This window comes from Oncorhynchus mykiss, chromosome 1, assembly GCF_057628025.1.
Source record: "Oncorhynchus mykiss isolate SJ-2025 chromosome 1, ASM5762802v1, whole genome shotgun sequence".
NCBI classification, from domain to species: domain Eukaryota; kingdom Metazoa; phylum Chordata; class Actinopteri; order Salmoniformes; family Salmonidae; genus Oncorhynchus; species Oncorhynchus mykiss.
The window spans coordinates 9139578-9161645 of record NC_143022.1 but is presented as its reverse complement, the minus strand read 5'-3'; the positions used below and the strand labels follow the sequence as shown (position 1 = coordinate 9161645).

At 41.1% G+C, this 22068-nt stretch overlaps 2 protein-coding genes across 2 annotated transcripts; both read left to right on the top strand.

The window, feature by feature from the left end:
• Positions 1-23: 23 nt before the first annotated feature.
• Positions 24-6544, top strand: LOC118936726 (uncharacterized). Its single transcript, XM_090182613.1, has 5 exons — positions 24-232; positions 467-503; positions 623-1044; positions 2755-6013; positions 6251-6544. The coding sequence occupies exons 1-5, from the start codon at positions 66-68 to the stop codon at positions 6542-6544; spliced, it is 4179 nt and encodes a 1392-aa protein (XP_090038739.1). The 5' UTR covers positions 24-65.
• A 5578-nt stretch (positions 6545-12122) lies between these two features.
• LOC149985365 (uncharacterized) lies at positions 12123-18513 on the top strand. The gene is made up of 5 exons (XM_090236960.1): positions 12123-12548; positions 13543-13544; positions 14173-17925; positions 18140-18210; positions 18340-18513. The coding sequence occupies exons 1-5, from the start codon at positions 12186-12188 to the stop codon at positions 18483-18485; spliced, it is 4335 nt and encodes a 1444-aa protein (XP_090093086.1). The 5' UTR covers positions 12123-12185; the 3' UTR covers positions 18486-18513.
• The last annotated feature ends 3555 nt before the right edge of the window (positions 18514-22068 follow it).

The following is a 22068-nucleotide window of genomic DNA, read 5'->3' as shown; positions in this document are numbered from 1 at the left end:
ACGTTGCCAATGCTCCTCCACTCTCTAACGGTTCATAAGTTCTTTCAGTATGATATTTGTTGTATATGTTAAGTTTGACTCTGTTGGTGCCATTATTTGAGACTCATAATGTTTATTTCTACCAGAAGCAAAGCAGCACTGTGGAAACCACAGAAGAAGAGAGCCTCAACAGTGCGAAAAATCTTGAGTCTTTTTCACTGATTATCAACTTCCTGCAGAACCTAACTGAGGAGTATGTTCTATTTTCTTTGGTACAGTACTACTATCAAACCTGTAAAGGATTGTATGAAAGCAGATTCATCAACTACATTTCCATTGCGGAAAAAGTTACATCACACCACAATGTTGTCAAAACAATTGCTACAAAGCATGTGTAAAATACTGTTTAATCTGATGACTCTACTGACCGACATTTCTGACAATATTAATACTATTAATATGAATAATTCATATGAATCATTTTCAGGCAATGGAGTAGGATTCGTAATGGCATTTCTGACCCGGTAAGATCTGAAAGCTTCTTTAGAATACAATGATCACTGAATGTTTAGCCTTGTTCATAAGCTTTTGAAAGACGCACTATGCAACATTTTAAAACACTTCTTCTGTTTCTGGAATACAGCTGACAAAACAACAGCTTGCCGGCTTGTGTCTGAGGATTGTCCAGTTTTTATCGGACAAGCTGATGCAGATCATCATCCCAGGTCTTTACGAACTACTTGGCATCCAAGATGCTGCCTCCTCTCCATTGTCACAGAGATCTCTCACAGCGTCACTCACCAGTCTGTTAGACGATAAGGTTAACACCAAGCCCCGCGTGAGATTTACTGAGGCTGGTGTACCTAAGAGGCCAGGCAGTCGAAAGTCTTACAATAGCTTTCGCATCCCGACTCCCTACCCTTCCTCCAACTGTATGGATCAGGAAGAGGAAGAAGAGCAGGAATCACAACAACTTAAGTTCAAGGAGATGTACCTGACTAAGGAGATGGGCAGTCTGGGCAGTGGAAGCTACTGCCCAAAACCATTGCCCAAGCCAGCCATGAGGTATGTCTGTAACCATTCTTCAATACTGCCTTTTATTTATGATTGTCCTTAAACAGTATTTGATGTTTATAGCAATTTCCCTTTTTTTTAGAGTATAGATATGGCCATATAAAGTTGAATTCTGAGTTTACATACACCTTAGCCAAGTACATTTAAACTCAGTTTTTCACAATTCCTGACATTTAATCCTAATAAAAATTCCCTGTTTTAGGTCAGTTAAAATCACCACTTTATTTTAAGAATGTGAAATGTCAGAATAATAGAAGAAGAAAGAATCATTTATTTCAGCTTTTATTTCTTTCTTCACATTCCCAGTGGGTCAGAAGTTTACATACACTCAAATAGTATTTGGTTGCATTGCCTTTAAATTGTTTAACTTGGGTCAACTGTTTTGGGTAGCCTTCCACAAGCTTCCCACAATAAGTTGGGAGAATTTTGGCCCATTCCTCCTGACAGAGCTGGTATGACTGAGTCAGGTTTGTAGGCCTCCTTGCTCGCACAAGCTTTTTCAGTTCTGCCCACAAATGTTCTATAGGATTGAGGTCAGGGCTTTGTGATTGCCACTCCAATACCTTGACTTTGTTGTTCTTAAGTCATTTTGCCACAACTTTGGAAGTATGCTTGGGGTCATGTCCATTTGGAAGACCCATTTGCGACCAAGCTTTAACTTCCTGACTGAAGTCTTGAGATGTTGCTTCAATATATCCACATAATTTTCCAGCCTCATGATGCTATCTATTTTGTGAAGTGCACTAGACCCTCCTGCTGCAAAGCACCCCCACAACATGATTCTGCTACCCCGTGCTTCACGGTTGGGATGGTGTTCTTTGGCTTGCAATCCTCACCCACCCACGGCTGTGTGGTCCCATGGTGTTTATACTTGCGTACTATTGTTTGTACAGATGAACGTGGTACCTTCAGCCATTTGGAAATTGCTCCCAAGGATGAACCAATTATTTTTCTGAGGTCTTGGCTGATTTCTTTTGATTTTCTCATGATGTCAAGCGAAGAGGCACTGAGTTTGAAGGTTGGCCTTGAAATACATCCACAGACTCAAATGATGTCAATTAGCCTAACATAAGCTTCTAAAGCCATGACATCATTTTCTGGAATTTTCCAAGCTGTTTAAAGGCACAGTCAACTTAGTGCATGTAAACTTCTGACCCACTGGAATTAAGATACAGTGAATTATAAGTTAACTAATCTGTCTGTAAACAATTGTTGGAAAAATTACTTGTGTCATGCACAAAGTAGATGTCCTAACCGACTTGCCAAAACTAGAGTTTGTTAACAAGGAATTTGTGGAGTGGTTGAAAAACGACTTTTAATGACTCCAACCTAAGTGTACGTAAACTTCCGACTTACAAATACAAATTACTTATACAAAAAAAGTACTCTAATGTATCATATTATTTGACTTTAAAACAGAATAATTTAGTCTTTTTTTTTCTTCTCCAAACCGACAGAAGCTTTTCTCTTATCTTTCTGTAATGAAAAGAACTATAGAAGTTGAATAAATTATTATTTTTTATTATTAGATGTGGTTGACACACCTCCACCACACTAAGGTGTTTTCCCAGAGCAAAAGCAACGATTCCCCCACTATTTTCAATGGTGCAGATGTGTTTGACACTCCTCCACCAGAGCAACGTTCCTCACAGCCGTACATATTATCTGTTTGACTGTGATGATTTCTGTTTTTTTTTCAAGAACCTCTCTGTCTGATGTGCAGAAGAAGACAACCAACTCTGACTCGCTACAAGTCCTCTTAGGTATCTCAGAGGACACCCTCGTCACCTGTGTGCAGGACAGCCTGCAAGGTTCTCTCTCCAAACTTGCATGCATGTCCAATTCTCCATCTGGAAGTGCAGGCTCTCCGAAGATGACCCCTGCTGTAATGGCAAAAGTGATTAAAGATGTCAAGTCGGCCGTATCAGTGGTCGTTAAGAGTGCCTCCGCTAGCCAAACCTCTCAAGTGACACCGGTAAGGGGAGACTCACAGACCAAGGTGACTGAGAGCATGGTGAGAGAGCTGGCTGCTAAACTTGAAAAAGTTGACCAAGAGAGCAAGAGTCTAACAGGGCAAGTCATGACCATGATCTCTGACACAATGGTGGCTTTTGTTGACGAGAACGAACAGAATTTGCTGGAAGATCTGAAGGACAAGATCACGTTTTTGGCATCGCATGTTGGCTTCATTGACGATCTTGATGCCCTGATAAGGAAATACGAGAGCAGCTACAATATTGGTGAATCTGGTTCCTCCTGCACGCTCACATCTAAGAGCATCCAAAAACTCTCCAGCCGGGAGTTTCAAACATCAGCAATACAAGCAGTGAGTGGAGTTCTTGACAAAAAAGTCAGTAGTTTGAGATTTCCTAGTTCAGTCGTTCAGTCTGAGTTAACAGGTGCTGTATCAGGTCAAACATTGTCTGGCATTGTAAAGACGGAGTCAATTCACCCAGTGGGCTCAGCAGCGTCAGTAGTTGTTAAGACTTTCGTGTCAGATATGAAGTCCTTGGCTGAATCTGAAGAGAGTCCCCAACAGAAGAGTGCCTGGTCTGCTGCTGTTCACATTTACCACAGCATCCAAAACAACTTGAAAGATTATTTCGGCAAGCTTCAGAGATTTGCCCTAAAGAGCATTGTCACATCTGATGACAACATCACAAATGCTGAGTTTAAGGAGGCAGTTCCACTTCCTTGCTTAGACATGAAATATAGGCCCAGTAAGAGTGAGCCTCAGTTGCCAGAGTCCACTGGTGAAGTTACTTTACAAAGAGGCCTAAGTGAGAGCTCAAAACTTCTTTGGGCACAAACTGAGTCAGAAGAAAGCAAGCTCCTTCTGACAACTTGCACCAAAGAAGTCATCTCAGAGCTTCTGGTCTTGTACAAGACTGAGATGTCAAAGGAGGACCCCCTGTACACTGTTGGAGAAAAAGGATCAGACTTCTCTATTGAGAGACAACAATTTGTAGAGGGCGTTCTGGCTCAGCTTGGGGATATCTCCCATTCCAGGGCCTCATCACCAATAGTATATGAGTTCCCCTGTCAAATTGAGGACAGCAGAAGTAAGGCCACAGCTTCTTTGACCAGTCTGTTAGATTGCATGAAACAACTCTCAAGTGAGGAATTCAAGAGAGACACCACTCAAGCAGTGAGTGAGTTCCTAGTTAAAAAGTCCAACAGTAGCTTACCGAGTGCACAGCCTGCTTATTCTGTAGCATCCAGGTCTTGTTCCATTCAAAACCAGAGAACCTTGTCAAAGGATATTTGTGCGGATTCTGCTGCCTTTGGCATCATTGACACATTTGTGGAAGACCTGCAGAGCTCGGCGCAACCTGCAGAAGTAGAGGAGAGAGAACCTGACCTCCAGGAAAATGCACAAAAGCGAAAGAGCAGGATCTGGTCTGCTACCACTAGTTTATATAACAATATTAAGAAGACATTAAAGGACTTCATCATTCACCAGCGGAGGTCAGACGTGCAGAGAAGAATGTCTAGCCATACACCCACAGAGGACTCTGGACATCTTGTGACTAAGGAGTACCTTGGTTTGGCAAGCCAGAACTTGACGCAAGCTAGTAAGAGTGTGCCTCACTTGCCCAGTTTGAACCAGGAAGTGACTCTACACATGGGTGTCAGCAAGAGTTCAAAACTTCTCTGGACTGAAACAGACGAGGGTCTAATGAACAATAGTACCAAACAGGTCATTTCAACAATCTTGACCTCATGCGAGGATCAGACATCAAATGCACCTTGCTTCTCCACAGTAGGAAAGAAAATATCTGATATGTCCCTTGAGGTCAACATATTGGTAGGTGGTGTTCTGTCTCAGCTGAATGACATCTCCTTGTCAAGGTCCCCAACACCATGTGAAGACATGTTTGAACGTCTCCAAGGTTCTCCTGAGCGAACCTCTCCAGTAAGTCTAGATTGCAGCACGGCTGCCTCCAAAGGCATTGCATCTTCCCACAGTCTTTCAACAAAGAGCCTCCAAAAACTTTCTAGTCATGAGTTCCAAACCAAAGCTGAGAAAGGAGTGAGTGAGGTCCTCTCTAGATCATTTAACATTGTGGAGGAAGGTACAACAGATAAGTACCTCCAGTCTGTATCTACATCCACCACATCTACTGATATTATACAAACCATAGTGAAAGATCTGCAGGAGCTCACCCAGACCACCCAGTCATCTGACATGGTATCTGGAACCTCCCTGCTCACCACTGGACAGGTTTCTGAGAAAAGGATCTGGTCTGTTGCTCGTAACATCTACTACAGTCTGCAAAGTAAGATTACGGAGTTTCTCGGAAAAGATCTTCAAATGTCAGACACAACACTTGGTTCAATCCCAATATTTACATATCAAAGCAGTCCTGCTTCACAAAGAGCAAGTCTCTGCCATCTTGAGGTCAACCAGAGCAGTGTTACACCTTGTGGAAACGATGCCTGTGTGGACATTCCGCACAAATTACTACCTAAAACCACTGAGCTCTCAGGATCCATGCTGGAGGATATTGGCACGATCCGTTGTAGGAGTGCTGACAGCCAAAATACAAGAAATACCTCTTCTTCATGCTCCTCCATCTCTCTAACACCTACTTCAAAATTAAAGCAGTCAGAATGGGACTTCACCTTGCCCGGTACTCCCATCCCCACTGAATTATCTGCTCAGAGTGACTTTCCCATTGTAAGAAACATGATCATTCAGGACTTGTTTCACACAGAGAACTTACTTCCCCCATCCTTTGTGGACAAAGTCAGGCAAGCTGCTGGGGTGGTAGTGGACGAAATGGTGGAAAGTGTTGAGAACACACAGGAAGATGGACAGGGTGCTTTTCATCCTGACAACCTCCGATCTGCTGTTAGGAAATTGAGAAAAATAATTTCCACTGGGACCATCCACATGTTCAGTCATGAATTTGTGGATAAAGTGATAGCCCTTCAGGACAGCCACAGCACTCCACAGGTCTTAACATTGGCAGCAGCCAGAAGTGCTTCAGACTCCATTCTTTCAAGGCTGAAATGGGGAAAGGAACAATGTGCCATATCCAGGAAGCTCTCCTCTCAGCTTCTCCAGATATTTGCCGAAGAGACAGTGAAGGGCTTCCTAAAACAGTGGTTAGATGAGTCTGAAAATATCAACATTGATGTTTCAGTCCAGAATGAACCAAGCACCTCTACTTGCATGGTCTTTCCTATCCAGCTCAATCCGAGCAAGCCAGAGGATAGTGACACAATGAATCAGCTCACGAAAGTCATGGTCAACCAAATGATGGATGCCTTATCAGTTGGCTCAAGTCATCAAATGATCACCAAAGCCAATGCCAAATGTTCTTTTGAGTCCGGTACCAGCATGGCCACCAGAGACATTGTAGAAGGGATGTTGGATTTGGTAAGGGATAGCACCAGCAGTACTGGAGAGCAGATCCCCATCTTCAAGTCCAAGAAAAGCAAGAAAACCATGTTCAGCAAGATATGCTTTAACATAAAGGTATAGTACAAGTGCAGATTGTTCATGAATAACACTGCTTTTGAATGTATGAGATATTATTTGTTTATATAATTCAGTATTTTAGCATTGTATTGCCTTTTTCCAGTTGATATACTGTACTTTAAGATATATAACAGTTTGTTTTAATGTGCCTTTTCCCACCAACCAGGGTTCCAAGAAAGTTAGAAAGGACCACTGTCCTCAAAAGTCTATGGAGTACCAGCCTCAGAACACTTCCCCTACTGTGTACTTTACAGGTAAGCCCTGCTGCTGCTCATTCAAGACTAAGATATTATTACTTTAGCGTTCAACTAATTCATTTGGAAAGACATTGCACTCTGCTCTGAATTGTTACCCATGACATACTGGATGGTCTTTCTTTGCAGAGTCGAGGACAAATTCTCATTGCTCCTTTGCTCCAGAGGGAAATGACATCGCATATTTCTTCCCACCTGAAGAGAAGAGTCGCAAACCCTCCCTTTTCACCAGAATGTATAGAGCCATCACTAGAAGCCTCTCCAACCCAAGATAATTTTCCTCATTAAATGAGATTGCATTCATTTGTTGTCATATGTTGACTGTTTTGCTAGCACAGACTGTAATATGTTCTGCGATTCATCCACATGCATTGAGGAGTATACCACCTCAGTCACAGGCTACATCAATAAGTGGATCGACAACGTCGTGTCCACAGTGACCGTATGTACATATCCCCGACAGAAGCCATGGATTACAGGCAACATCCACACCGCGCTAAAGGCTAGAGCTGCTTCTTTCAAAGAGCGGGACACTAATCCAGACACTTATATGAAATCCTGCTATGCCCTCAGACTAACCATCAAACAGGCAAAGTGTCACGCCCTGACCGTAGAGATCTTTTTAATTCTCTATTTGGTTAGGTCAGGGTGTGACTAGGGTGGGCAATCTAGGTGATGATAAGCCAGTGATATAGAGACATTAGAAAAGGTTTGTTTTCAGTGGTGCAAAGTACTTAAGTAAAAATGATTTAAACCGTTTTGGGGGTATCTGTACTTTAACTATTTATATTTTTGACAACTTCAGTACATTCATAAAGGACAAAAATGTACTTTTGACTCCATCCACTTTCCCTGATACCCAAAAGTACATTTTGAATGCTTTGTATGACAGGAAAATGGTCCAATTCACACACTTATCAAGAGAACATCCCCTACCTCTGATCTGGCAGACTCAATAAACACAAATGCTTAGTTTATAAATTATGTCTAAGTGTTGGTGTGTGCCCCTGGCTATTCTTACATTCAAAAAAAGCAATACAATTGTGTTGTCTGCTTTGCTTAATTTTTAAAATTATTTTTACTTTTGATACTTGAGAATATTTCAAACCAAATACTTCCCAAGTAGTATTTTACTGGGCAACTTTCACATTTACTTGAGTCATACTGTTTACAACTGACTGATTGAGGACTTTTTCCACCACTGTTTGTTTTGGACATTTATTTTTTATCAAATGTATTTGACAGGGACAATCTACTGTATTTCTGTAAATGTGCCAGATTTAGCCAGCTGGCTTTGTGATGTAACAAAGGTAGCTGATGATGTAATGAAAACAGACAGTTAAATATGTGTGTGTAGAACTGTTGCACATTTGCCCTGGAAATGAGGACCAAACCTACTCGTCAAAAGGAGTGAATTGCACCTCCAATTTAAGTCAATAATAAGGTATGGAATCATGCCAATACAGTCATTATTTATATAGCTCTGTAGCTTGCAGTATTTTGAAGGAGATAAGCAAGGGAAAATGATGCTTTGGTTAATATTTCTCACGTGAAAGGTAACATGACCATGCTAACTGAAAAATGGATACATGAATATTGGTCAAATGTACCTACATCTTCTGAAGCTGTGTTGGGCCTACTTGATAATTTAAAAAAAAGTCACATAGACGATGTCCATAAATTAGACAACAATACTGAACAGTTGTAGCCCGTTGGTAGTGGTAGGCTTCTGGCTGTGATCTCTGACCACTGTAACAGTGAATAGTGTCAATTTACCCGCGGTGTATAGGCTTGTTTACTAGGCTAACTAGTGCATTGGGGTGGGCTATGTGCAGCATGGGCATACAGGAAACCACTCTAGCCACTTAACTCACCTTGGCCACGAGCTCTATAGTTTACAGCTATTGCATCACCTACAAAGCATCAACTGAATGTTGAATGTCAGGTATTTTAATTGTCTGTATTGTCTACTTGTTAAATGTTTGTAAAGTCTTCATTTGTAATTGTTTGTAATGTCTTATCAATTGGTGTTGGACCACAGGAAGATTAGCTAACGTTATAGCGTTAGCTAATGGGGACTCTAGTAAAGATTCACAAGACTGTTCACAGATTCACATTGATCACAGAATCGGACTGATAATCTTAATTCGAAGTTTTTTACTGGACAACCAACACATGACAGATGGGCTAATCCATAGAAAGAAAATGTGATCTTGGATCTTGGATCTTGAACTCCCCTAGCTACATTTCAACTTAATGTTCAATATTACTAGTGGCACTCTGTCCTTACGAACAGTAAATCATTGGGTCTGACTCTTTTGATTTAATGCAATTTCATCATCGATAGTGAAACAACCACCACATAATCGTCAACTCCCCCCTACAAAACATGAATTTATTTGTGGTTTATCCTCTTTAGCTATTTGGTATTAGGTGTGATCCTGACTTGGAATGGCCACGAAGTTACACATTGTTTTAGGAAACATGAATTTATTTGTGGTTTATCCTCTTTAGCTATTTGGTATTAGGTGTGATCCTGACTTGGAATGGCCACGAAGTTACACATTGTTTTAAGTCCAGTTAGTTTGGAAGTTGTGGTAAATGGGGGAGTGTGAGCGCGTGTCATGAGATGCTGCAGGTGTTGATATGGGGATGGATAGGCTACCACTGCCTTTAATTACTACGCTCTGCCTGCACCTACCTCAACTGGTACTCTGCTGCCTCGCTGTGGTGAGAGCACTAACACACTGAACATGATGGACAAGGATGCTCCATATAGCCATCCATCACTGTCCAGGCACAGTGGATGTAATACAGAATGACAAGATATGGTTTGATATCTCTTCTGAAACTGGGGTGGGGTTATTGAGTTCAGGGTTGTGTAATGGTTGCTTCCATGTCAGTCCTCAAAGATGAAATTGCATAGAATTGAATGAATCACATCCAATGATTTCCCGCTTTGGACATTGTTTTGAAAATGATGCTCCATAGCTGCCATACCTTTGATGTCATAACCTGTTACAGAATTCCCCTTCCTTATTATAAACTCTGATTAAAACTATGGAGTTCATTGGCCTACAACACGTGTGTGTATTTGCCCTTAAAATGATATTGCTAGATGGAAGAAAATAATAAGGTAGGCCTAAACTGTAATAAGATGTACTTGAAAGATACTATAAATAGCAGGAGACATACCTGGGTTCTAGACTGGTATTTAGGGCAAGCATTTTAGGAATATACATATGGTTAGTGTCAACTTCTACTTACACGTTAAAGCTCAGCCATGTTGCTACATGTTTACTCATTGACTTCAAGTAGAGCATTGTTTGTGAATCTGAATAAAAGCCTAATAAAAGTGTATTGCCCCCAGCTTGGGCAGCACTGCTACACTGCTTTTTTGGGCTAAAGGTGTTTGTGACACGTGCATGTGTTCCAATGATGTCATAATTGTCTGTAGGTTCTATGTTGCCTATCAACTTGGCTGTCCTTCAGAAAGTAGATAATACTTGTATTTTCAAACAATTAATAAAAATACTAGCAACAAAACAAACTAAATAGATTTAATCCATTAATATGATATTGCCAGATGGAAGTAAATAACAAGGTAGGCCTAAACTGTAATAAGATATATCTTATAGACTGCTTCAGTGCATTTGGAAAGTATTCAGACCCCTTGACTTTTTACACATTTCATTTTTTACGTTATAGCCTTATTCTAAAATGGATTACATACAACATTTTCCTCATCAATCTACACACAATATCCTATAATGACAAAGCAAAAACAGTTTTTTAGACATTTTTGCAATTTAAAACGGAAAAAAACAGAAATACCTTATTTACATAAGCATTCAAACCCTTAGCTATGAGACTCGAAATTGAGCACCGGTGCATCCTGTTTCCCTTGATCATCCTTGAGGTATTTCTACAACATGATTGGAGTCCACCTGTGGTAAATTCAATTGATTGGACATGATTTGGAAAGGCACATACCTAAGGTCCCACAGTTGACAGTGCAAAAATCTATTTTAATTCCAGGTTATAAGGCAACAAAATAGGGAAAATGCCAAGGGGGGTGAATACTTTCGCAAGCCACTGTATATGGTTCAGTTCACATAAACAGTCATTATTTTCAGTTTGAGAGATCATCCCGGGCTTTGCCCCGTCTGCTGTAGCTGAGATGTCCCTGGAGGACATAGAACAACAAGACTATGATGTTTCTGACACTGAGACAGTCAGGTATTGCCACTTACACTCTGTCCAGTTAGATATTTGTGTGGAGATTAAGAGAGAGAGACTAATAAGAAATAACTTGTTATGGGGCAGGTCAGGCGTCATTCATGGAGTCATTTGTAGGGTCAAGTCCCCAGCCGATCTATTTGAACCGCTCATTATTTGTGGCCATGTATTAACTACTAAGTGAGTCTTTGACATGAAGACAGTGGTTAGATTCTGCCATTGGGACTGCTCTGATGTTTCCATTCTCTCCTGGTTATGACCATAGAGCCTTGTCCCAGTCTCTAGACCTGCCTGTCTGTGTGATGGATGACCACCTGACCTCTGAAGCTGTCAATGAGATGGTAAGTTGACCTTGTCATTTCATATTACAACATTAATCCAATAAAATGTTGTAGTGATGCTATCATTGGCAATGTTGACGTACCACAACCATCTCTGTTGTGTTTCAGTTGTTTAAATTTGTCCAACGTTGCCAATGCTCCTCCACTCTCTAACGGTTCATAAGTTCTTTCAGTATGATATTTGTTGTATATGTTAAGTTTGACTCTGTTGGTGCCATTATTTGAGACTCATAATGTTTATTTCTACCAGAAGCAAAGCAGCACTGTGGAAACCACAGAAGAAGAGAGCCTCAACAGTGCGAAAAATCTTGAGTCTTTTTCACTGATTATCAACTTCCTGCAGAACCTAACTGAGGAGTATGTTCTATTTTCTTTGGTACAGTACTACTATCAAACCTGTAAAGGATTGTATGAAAGCAGATTCATCAACTACATTTCCATTGCGGAAAAAGTTACATCACACCACAATGTTGTCAAAACAATTGCTACAAAGCATGTGTAAAATACTGTTTAATCTGATGACTCTACTGACCGACATTTCTGACAATATTAATACTATTAATATGAATGATTCATATGCATAATTTTCAGGCAATGGAGTAGGATTCGTAATGGCATTTCTGACCCGGTAAGATCTGAAAGCTTCTTTAGAATACAATGATCACTGAATGTTTAGCCTTGTTCATAAGCTTTTGAAAGACGCACTATGCAACATTTTAAAACACTTCTTCTGTTTCTGGAATACAGCTGACAAAACAACAGCTTGCCGGCTTGTGTCTGAGGATTGTCCAGTTTTTATCGGACAAGCTGATGCAGATCATCATCCCAGGTCTTTACGAACTACTGGGCATCCAAGATGCTGCCTCCTCTCCATTGTCACAGAGATCTCTCACAGCGTCACTCACCAGTCTGTTAGACGATAAGGTTAACACCAAGTCCCACGTGAGATTTACTGAGGCTGGTGTATCTAAGAGGCCAGGCAGTCGAAAGTCTTACAATAGCTTTCGCATCCCGACTCCCTACCCTTCCTCCAACTGTATGGATCAGGAAGAGGAAGAAGAGCAGGAATCACAACAACTTAAGTTCAAGGAGATTTACCTGACTAAGGAGATGGGCAGTCTGGGCAGTGGAAGCTACTGCCCAAAACCATTGCCCAAGCCAGCCATGAGGTATGTCTGTAACCATTCTTCAATACTGCCTTTTATTTATGATTGTCCTTAAACAGTATTTGATGTTTATAGCAATTTCACATTTTTTTTAGAGTATAGATATGGCCATATAAAGTTGAATTCGGAGTTTACATACACCTTAGCCAAGTACATTTAAACTCAGTTTTTCACAATTCCTGACATTTAATCCTAGTAAAATTTCCCTGTTTTAGGTCAGTTAAAATCAGCACTTTATTTTAAGAATGTGAAATGTCAGAATAATAGAAGAAGAAATAATAATTTATTTCAGCTTTTATTTCTTTCTTCACATTCCCAGTGGGTCAGAAGTTTACATACACTCAAATAGTATTTGGTAGCATTGCCTTTAAATTGTTTAACTTGGGTCAAATGTTTTGGGTAGCCTTCCACAAGCTTCCCACAATAAGTTGGGAGAATTTTGGCCCATTCCTCCTGACAGAGCTGGTATGACTGAGTCAGGTTTGTAGGCCTCCTTCCTCGCACAAGCTTTTTCAGTTCTGCCCACAAATGTTCTATAGGATTGAGGTCAGGGCTTTGTGATGGTCACTCCAATACCTTGACTTTGTTGTTCTTAAGTCATTTTGCCACAACTTTGGAAGTATGCTTGGGGTCATGTCCATTTGGAAGACCCATTTGCGACCAAGCTTTAACTTCCTGACTGAAGTCTTGAGATGTTGCTTCAATATATCCACATTATTTTCCATCCTCATTATGCTATCTATTTTGTGAAGTGCACTAGACCCTCCTGCAGCAAAGCACCCCCACAACATGATTCTGCTACCCCCGTGCTTCACGGTTGGGATGGTGTTCTTTGGCTTGCAAGCCTCACCCTTTTCCTCCAAACATAATGATGGTCATTATGCCCAAACAGTTCTATTTTGGTTTCATCAGACCAGAGGACATTTCTCCAAAAAGTACGATCTTTGTCCCCATGTGCAGTTGCAAACCGTAGTCTGGGTTTTTTATGGCGGCTTCCGGAGCAGTGGCTTCTTCCCTGCTGAGCGGCCTTTCAGGTAATGTCGATATAGGACTCGTTTTACTGTGGATATAGATACTTTTGTACCTGTTTCCTCCAGCATCTTCACACGGTCCATTGCTGTTGTTCTGGGTTTGATTTGCACTTTTCGCACCCAAGTACGTTCATCTCTAGGAGACAGAACGCGTCTCCTTCCTGAGTGTATGACGGCTGCGTGGTATTGTTTGTACAGATGAACGTGGTACCTTCAGCCATTTGGAAATTGCTCCCAAGGATGAACCAATTATTTTTCTGAGGTCTTGGCTGATTTCTTTTGATTTTCTCATGATGTCAAGCGAAGAGGCACTGAGTTTGAAGGTTGGCCTTGAAATACATCCACAGACTCAAATAATGTCAATTAGCCTAACATAAGCTTCTAAAGCCATGACATCGTTTTCTGGAATTTTCCAAGCTGTTTAAAGGCTTTAAAGGCTTTTCTCATTTATCTTTCTGTAATGAAAAGAACTATAGAAGTTGAATAAATTATTATTTTTTATCATTAGATGTGGTTGACACACCTCCACCAGAGCAACGTTCCTCACAGCATTACATATTATTTGTTTGACTGTGATGATTTCTGTTTTTTTTTTTCAAGAACCTCTCTGTCTGATGTGCAGAAGAAGACAACCAACTCTGACTCGCTACAAGTCCTCTTAGGTGTCTCAGAGGACACCCTCGTCACCTGTGTGCAGGACAGCCTGCAAGGTTCTCTCTCCAAACTTGCATGCATGTCCAATTCTCCATCTGGAAGTGCAGGCTCTCCGAAGATGACCCCTGCTGTAATGGCAGAAGTGATTAAAGATGTCAAGTCGGCCTTATCAGTGGTCGTTAAGAGTGCCTCCGCTAGCCAAACCTCTCAAGTGACACCGGTAAGGGGAGACTCACAGACCAAGGTGACTGAGAGCATGGTGAGAGAGCTGGCTGCTAAACTTGAAAAAGTTGACCAAGAGAGCAAGAGTCTAACAGGGCAAGTCATGACCATGATCTCTGACACAATGGTGGCTTTTGTTGACGAGAACCAACATAATTTGCTGAAAGATCTGAAGGACAAGATCACGTTTTTGGCATCGCATGTTGGCTTCATTGACGATCTTGATGCCCTGATAAGGAAATACGAGAGCAGCTACAATATTGGTGAATCTGGTTCCTCCTGCACGCTCACATCTAAGAGCATCCAAAAACTCTCCAGCCGGGAGTTTCAAACATCAGCAATACAAGCAGTGAGTGGAGTTCTTGCCAAAAAAGTCAGTAGTTTGAGCTTTCCTAGTTCAGTCGTTCAGTCTGAGTTAACAGCTGCTGTATCAGGTCAAACATTGTCTGGCATTGTAAAGACAGAGGCAATTCACCCAGTGGGCTCAGCAGCGTCAGTAGTTGTTAAGACTTTCGTGTCAGATATGAAGTCCTTGGCTGAATCTGAAGAGAGTCCCCAACAGAAGAGTGCCTGGTCTGCTGCTGTTCACATTTACCACAGCATCCAAAACAACTTGAAAGATTATTTCGGCAAGCTTCAGAGATTTGCCCTAAAGAGCATTGTCACATCTGATGACAACATCACAAATTCTGAGTTTAAGGAGACAGTTCCACTTCCTTGCTTAGACATGAAATATAGGCCCAGTAAGAGTGAGCCTCAGTTGCCAGAGTCCACTGGTGAAGTTACTTTACAAAGAGGCCTAAGTGAGTGCTCAAAACTTCTTTGGGCACAAACTGAGTCAGAAGAAAGCAAGCTCCTTCTGACAACTTGCACCAAAGAAGTCGTCTCAGAGCTTCTGGTCTTGTACAACACTGAGATGTCAAAGGAGGACCCCCTGTACACTGTTGGAGAAAAAGGATCAGACTTCTCTATTGAGAGACAACAATTTGTAGAGGGCGTTCTGGCTCAGCTTGGGGATATCTCCCATTCCAGGGCCTCATCACCAATAGTATATGAGTTCCCCTGTCAAATTGAGGAGAGCAGAAGTAAGGCCACAGCTTTGACCAGTCTATTAGATTGCATGAAAAAACTCTCAAGTGAGGAATTCAAGAGAGACACCACTCAAGCAGTGAGTGAGTTCCTAGTTAAAAAGTCCAACAGTAGCTTAACTAGTGCACAGCCTGCTTATTCTGTAGCATCCAAGTCTTGTTCCGTTCAAAACCAGAGAACCTTGTCAAAGGATATTTGTGCGGATTCTGCTGCCTTTGGCATCATTGACACATTTGTGGAAGACCTGCAGAGCTTGGCGCAACCTGCAGAAGTAGAGGAGAGAGAACCTGACCTCCAGGAAAATGGACAAAAGCGAAAGAACAGGATCTGGTCTGCTACCACTAGTTTATATAAAAATATTAAGAAGACATTAAAGGGCTTCACCATTCACCGGCGGAGGTCAGACGTGCAGAGAAGAATGTCTAGCCGTACACCCACAGAGGACTCTGGACATCTTGGGACTAAGGAGTACCTTGGTTTGGCAAGCCAGAACTTGACGCAAGCTAGTAAGAGTGTGCCTCACTTGCCCAGTTTGAACCAGGAAGTGACTCTACACATGGGTGTCAGCGAGAGTTCAAAACTTCTCTGGACTGAAACAGACGAGGGTCTAATGAACAATAGTACCAAACAGGTCATTTCAACAATCTTGACCTCATGCGAGGATCAGACATCAAATGCACCTTGCTTCTCCACAGTAGGAAAGAAAATATCTGATATGTCCCTTGAGGTCAACATGTTGGTAGGTGGTGTTCTGTCTCAGCTGAAGGACATCTCCTTGTCAAGGTCCCCAACACCATGTGAAGACATGTTTGAACGTCTCCAAGGTTCTCCTGAGCGAACCTCTCCAGTAAGTCTAGATTGCAGCACGGCTGCCTCCAAAGGCATTGCATCTTCCCACAGTCTTTCAACAAAGAGCCTCCAAAAACTCTCTAGTCATGAGTTCCAAACCAAAGCTGAGAAAGGAGTGAGTGAGGTCCTCTCTAGATCATTTAACATTGTGGAGGAAGGTACAACAGATAAGTACCTCCAGTCTGTATCTACATCCACCACATCTACTGATATTATACAAACCATAGTGAAAGATCTGCAGGAGCTCACCCAGACCACCCAATCATCTGACATGGTATCTGGAACCTCCCTGCTCACCACTGGACAGGTTTCTGAGAAAAGAATCTGGTCTGTTGCTCGTAACATCTACTACAGTCTGCAAAGTAAGATTACGGAGTTTCTCAGAAAAGATCTTCAAATGTCAGACACAACACTTGGTTCAATCCAAATATTTACATATCAAAGCAGTCCTGCTTCACAAAGAGCAAGTCTCTGCCATCTTGAGGTCAACCAGAGCAGTGTTACACCTGGTGGAAACAATGCCTGTGTGGACATTCCGCACAAATTACTACCTAAAACCACTAAGCTCTCAGGATCCATGCTGGAGGATATTGACACGATCCGTTGTAGGAGTGCTGACAGCCAAAATACAAGAAATACCTCTTCTTCACGCTCCTCCATCTCTCTAACACCTACTTCAAAATCAAAGCAGTCAGAATGGGACTTCACCTTGCCCGGTACTCCCACCCCCACTGAATTATCTGCTCAGAGTGACTTTCCCATTGTAAGAAACATGATCATTCAGGACTTGTTTCACACAGAGAACTTACTTCCCCCATCCTTTGTGGACAAAGTCAGGCAAGCTGCTGGGGTGGTAGTGGACGAAATGGTGGAAAGTGTTGAGAACACACAGGAAGATGGACAGGGTGCTTCTCATCCTGACAACCTCCGATCTGCTGTTAGGAAATTGAGAAAAATAATTTCCACTGGGACCATCCACCTTTTCAGTCATGAATTTGTGGATAAAGTGATAGCCCTTCAGGACAGCCACAGCACTCCACAGGTCTTAACATTGGCAGCAGCCAGAAGTGCTTCAGACTCCATTCTTTCAAGGCTGAAATGGGGAAAGGAACAATGTGCCATATCCAGGAAGCTCTCCTCTCAGTTTCTCCAGATATTTGCTGAAGAGACAGTGAAGGGCTTCCTAAAACAGTGGTTAGATGAGTCTGAAAATATCAACATTGATGTTTCAGTCCAGAATGAACCAAGCACCTCTACTTGCATGGTCTTTCCTATTCAGCTCAATCAGAGCAAGCCAGATGATAGTGACACAATGAATCAGCTCACGAAGGTCATGGTCAACAAAATTATGGATGCCTTATCAGTTGGCTCAAGTCATCAAATGATCACCAAAGCCAATGCCAAATGTTATTTTGAGTCCGGTACCAGCATGGCCACCAGTGACATTGTAGAAGGGATGTTGGATTTGGTAAGGGATAGCACCAGCAGTACTGGAGAGCAGATCCCCATCTTCAAGTCCAAGAAAAGCAAGAAAACCATGTTCAGCAAGATATGCTTTAACATAAAGGTATAGTACAAGTACAGATTTTTCATGAATAACACTGCTTTTGAATGTATGAGATATTATTTGTTTATATAATTCAGTATTTTAGCATTGTATTGCCTTTTTCCAGTTGATATACTGTACTTTAAGATATATAACAGTTTGTTTTAATGTGCCTTTTCCCACCAACCAGGGTTCCAAGAAAGTTAGAAAGGACCACTGTCCTCAAAAGTCTCTGGAGTACCAGCCTCAGAACACTTCCCCTACTGTGTACTTTACAGGTAAGCCCTGCTGCTGCTCATTCAAGCCTAAGATATTATTACTTTAGCGTTCAACTAATTCATTTGGAAAGACATTGCACTCTGCTCTGAATTGTTACCCATGACATACTGGATGGTCTTTCTTTGCAGAGTCGAGGACAAATTCTCATGGCTCCTTTGCTCCAGAGGGAAATGACATCGCATATTTCTTCCCACCTGAAGAGAAGAGTCGCAAACCCTCCCTTTTCACCAGAATGTATAGAGCCATCACTAGAAGCTTCTCCAACCCAAGATAATTTTCCTCATTAAATGAGATTGCATTCATTTGTTGTCATATGTTGACTGTTTTGCTAGCACAGACTGTAATATGTTCTGCGATTCATCCACATGCATTGAGGAGTATACCACCTCAGTTACAGGCTACATCAATAAGTGGATCGACAATGTCGTGTCCACAGTGACCGTATGTACATATCCCCGACAGAAGCCATGGATTACAGGCAACATCCACACCGCGCTAAAGGCTAGAGCTGCTTCTTTCAAGGAGCGGGACACTAATCCAGACACTTATATGAAATCCTGCTATGCCCTCAGACTAACCATCAAACAGGCAAAGTGTCACGCCCTGACCGTAGAGATCTTTTTAATTCTCTATTTGGTTAGGTCAGGGTGTGACTAGGGTGGGCAATCTAGGTGATGATAAGCCAGTGATATAGAGACATTAGAAAAGGTTTGTTTTCAGTGGTGCAAAGTACTTAAGTAAAAATGATTTAAACCGTTTTGGGGGTATCTGTACTTTAACTATTTATATTTTTGACAACTTCAGTACATTCATAAAGGACAAAAATGTACTTTTGACTCCATCCACTTTCCCTGATACCCAAAAGTACATTTTGAATGCTTTGTATGACAGGAAAATGGTCCAATTCACACACTTATCAAGAGAACATCCCCTACCTCTGATCTGGCAGACTCAATAAACACAAATGCTTAGTTTATAAATTATATCTAAGTGTTGGAGTGTGCCCCTGGCTATTCTTACATTCAAAAAAAAGCAATACAATTGTGTTGTCTGCTTTGCTTAATTTTCACACAACTTTCACATTTACTTGAGTCATACTGTTTACAACTGACTGATTGAGGACTTTTTCCACCACTGTTTGTTTTGGACATTTATTTTTTATCAAATGTATTTGACAGGGACAATCTACTGTATTTCTGTAAATGTGCCAGATTTAGCCAGCTGGCTTTGTGATGTAACAAAGGTAGCTGATGATGTAATGAAAACAGACAGTTAAATATGTGTGTGTAGAACTGTTGCACATTTTCTCTGGAAATGAGGACCAAACCTACTCGTCAAAAGGAGTGAATTGCACCTCCAATTGAAGTCAATAATAAGGTATGGACTCATGCCAATACAGTCATTATTTATATAGCTCTGTAGCTTGCAGTATTTTGAAGGAGATAAGCAAGGGAAAATGATGCTTTGGTTAATATTTCTCACGTGAAAGGAAACATGACCATGCTAACTGAAAAATGGATACATGAATATTGGTCAAATGTACCTACATCTTCTGAAGCTGTGTTGGGCCTACTTGATAATTTAAAAAAAAGTCACATAGACGATGTCCATAAATTAGACAACAATACTGAACAGTTGTAGCCCGTTGGTAGTGGTGGGCTTCTGACTGTGATCTCTGACCACTGTAACAGTGAATAGTGGCAATTTACCCGCGGTGTATAGGCTTGTTTACTAGGCTAACTAGTGCATTGGGGTGGGCTATGTGCAGCATGGGCATACAGGAAACCACTCTAGCCACTTAACTCACCTTGGCCACGAGCTCTATAGTTTACAGCTATTGCATCACCTACAAAGCATCAACTGAATGTTGAATGTCAGGTATTTTAATTGTCTGTATTGTCTACTTGTTAAATGTTTGTAAAGTCTTCATTTGTAATTGTTTGTAATGTCTTATCAATTGGTGTTGGACCACAGGAAGATTAGCAAACGTTATAGCGTTAGCTAATGGGGACTCTAGTAAAGATTCACAAGACTGTTCACAGATTCACATTGATCACAGAATCGGACTGATAATCTTAATTCGAAGTTTGAGTTTTTTACTGGACAACCAACACTTGACAGATGGGCTAATCCATAGAAAGAAAATGTGATCTTGGATCTTGAACTCCCCTAGCTACATTTCGACTTAATGTTCAATATTACTAGTCACTCTGTCCTTACGAACAGTAAATCATTGGGTCTGACTCTTGATTTAATGCAATTTCATCATCGATAGTGAAACAACCACCACATAATCGTCAACTCCCCCCTACAAAACATGAATTTATTTGTGGTTTATCCTCTTTAGCTATTTGGTATTAGGTGTGATCCTGACTTGGAATGGCCACGAAGTTACACATTGTTTTAGGAAACATGAATTTATTTGTGGTTTATCCTCTTTAGCTATTTGGTATTAGGTGTGATCCTGACTTGGAATGGCCACGAAGTTACACATTGTTTTAAGTCCAGTTAGTTTGGAAGTTGTGGTAAATGGGGGAGTGTGAGCGCGTGTCATGAGATGCTGCAGGTGTTGATATGGGGATGGATAGGCTACCACTGCCTTTAATTACTACGCTCTGCCTGCACCTACCTCAACTGGTACTCTGCTGCCTCGCTGTGGTGAGAGCACTAACACACTGAACATGATGGACAAGGATGCTCCATATAGCCATCCATCACTGTCCAGGCACAGTGGATGTAATACAGAATGACAAGATATGGTTTGATATCTCTTCTGAAACTGGGGTGGGGTTATTGAGTTCAGGGTTGTGTAATGGTTGCTTCCATGTCAGTCCTCAAACATGAAATTGCATAGAATCGAATGAATCACATCCAATGATTTCCCGCTTTGGACATTGTTTTGAAAATGATTCTCCATAGCTGCCATACCTTTACTGTTACAGAATTCCCCTTCCTTATTATAAACTCTGATTAAAACTATGGAGTTCATTGGCCTACAACACGTGTGTGTATTTGCCCTTAAAATGATATTGCTAGATGGAAGAAAATAATAAGATAGGCCTAAACTGTAATAAGATGTACTTGAAAGATACTATAAATAGCAGGAGACATACCTGGGTTCTAGACTGGTATTTAGGGCAAGCATTTTAGGATTATACATATGGTTAGTGTCAACTTCTACTTACACGTTAAAGCTCAGCCATGTTGCTAAATGTTTACTCATTGACTTCAAGTAGAGCATTGTTTGTGAATCTGAATAAAAGCCTAATAAAAGTGTATCGCCCCCAGCTTGGGCAGCACTGCTACACTGCTTTTTTGGGCTAAAGGTGTTTGTGACACGTGCATGTGTTCCAATGATGTCATAATTGTCTGTAGGTTCTATGTTGCCTATCAACTTGGCTGTCCTTCAGAAAGTAGATAATACTTGTATTTTCAAACAATTAATAAAAATACTAGCAACAAAACAAACTAAATAGATTTAATCCATTAATATGATATTGCCAGATGGAATAAAATAACAAGGTAGGCCTAAACTGTAATAAGATATATCTTATAGACTGCTTCAGTGCATTTGGAAAGTATTCAGACCCCTTGACTTTTTACACATTTCATTTTTTACATTACAGCCTTATTCTAAAATGGATTACATACAACATTTTCCTCATCAATCTACACACAATATCCTATAATGACAAAGCAAAAACAGTTTTTTAGACATTTTTGCAATTTAAAACGGAAAAAAACAGAAATACCTTATTTACATAAGTATTCAAACCCTTTGCTATGAGACTCGAAATTGAGCTCCGGTGCATCCTGTTTCCCTTGATCATCCTTGAGGTATTTCTACAACATGATTG

What these genes read in the sequence shown, in the direction of transcription:
- LOC118936726 (XM_090182613.1), top strand. Translation starts at nt 66, where the DNA reads ATGTTAAGTTTGACTCTGTTGGTGCCATTATTTGAGACTCATAATGTT. An exon ending in CTGCAGAACCTAACTGAGGA is followed by an intron (nt 233 to 466) that starts GTATGTTCTATT and finishes AATCATTTTCAG; the next exon opens with GCAATGGAGTAGGATTCGTA. An exon ending in TTGCCCAAGCCAGCCATGAG is followed by an intron (nt 1,045 to 2,754) that starts GTATGTCTGTAA and finishes TTTTTTTTCAAG; the next exon opens with AACCTCTCTGTCTGATGTGC.
- LOC149985365 (XM_090236960.1), top strand. Translation starts at nt 12,186, where the DNA reads ATGCAGATCATCATCCCAGGTCTTTACGAACTACTGGGCATCCAAGAT. An exon ending in AAGAAAAGCAAGAAAACCAT is followed by an intron (nt 17,926 to 18,139) that starts GTTCAGCAAGAT and finishes CAAGAAAGTTAG; the next exon opens with AAAGGACCACTGTCCTCAAA. An exon ending in CCCTACTGTGTACTTTACAG is followed by an intron (nt 18,211 to 18,339) that starts GTAAGCCCTGCT and finishes CTTTCTTTGCAG; the next exon opens with AGTCGAGGACAAATTCTCAT.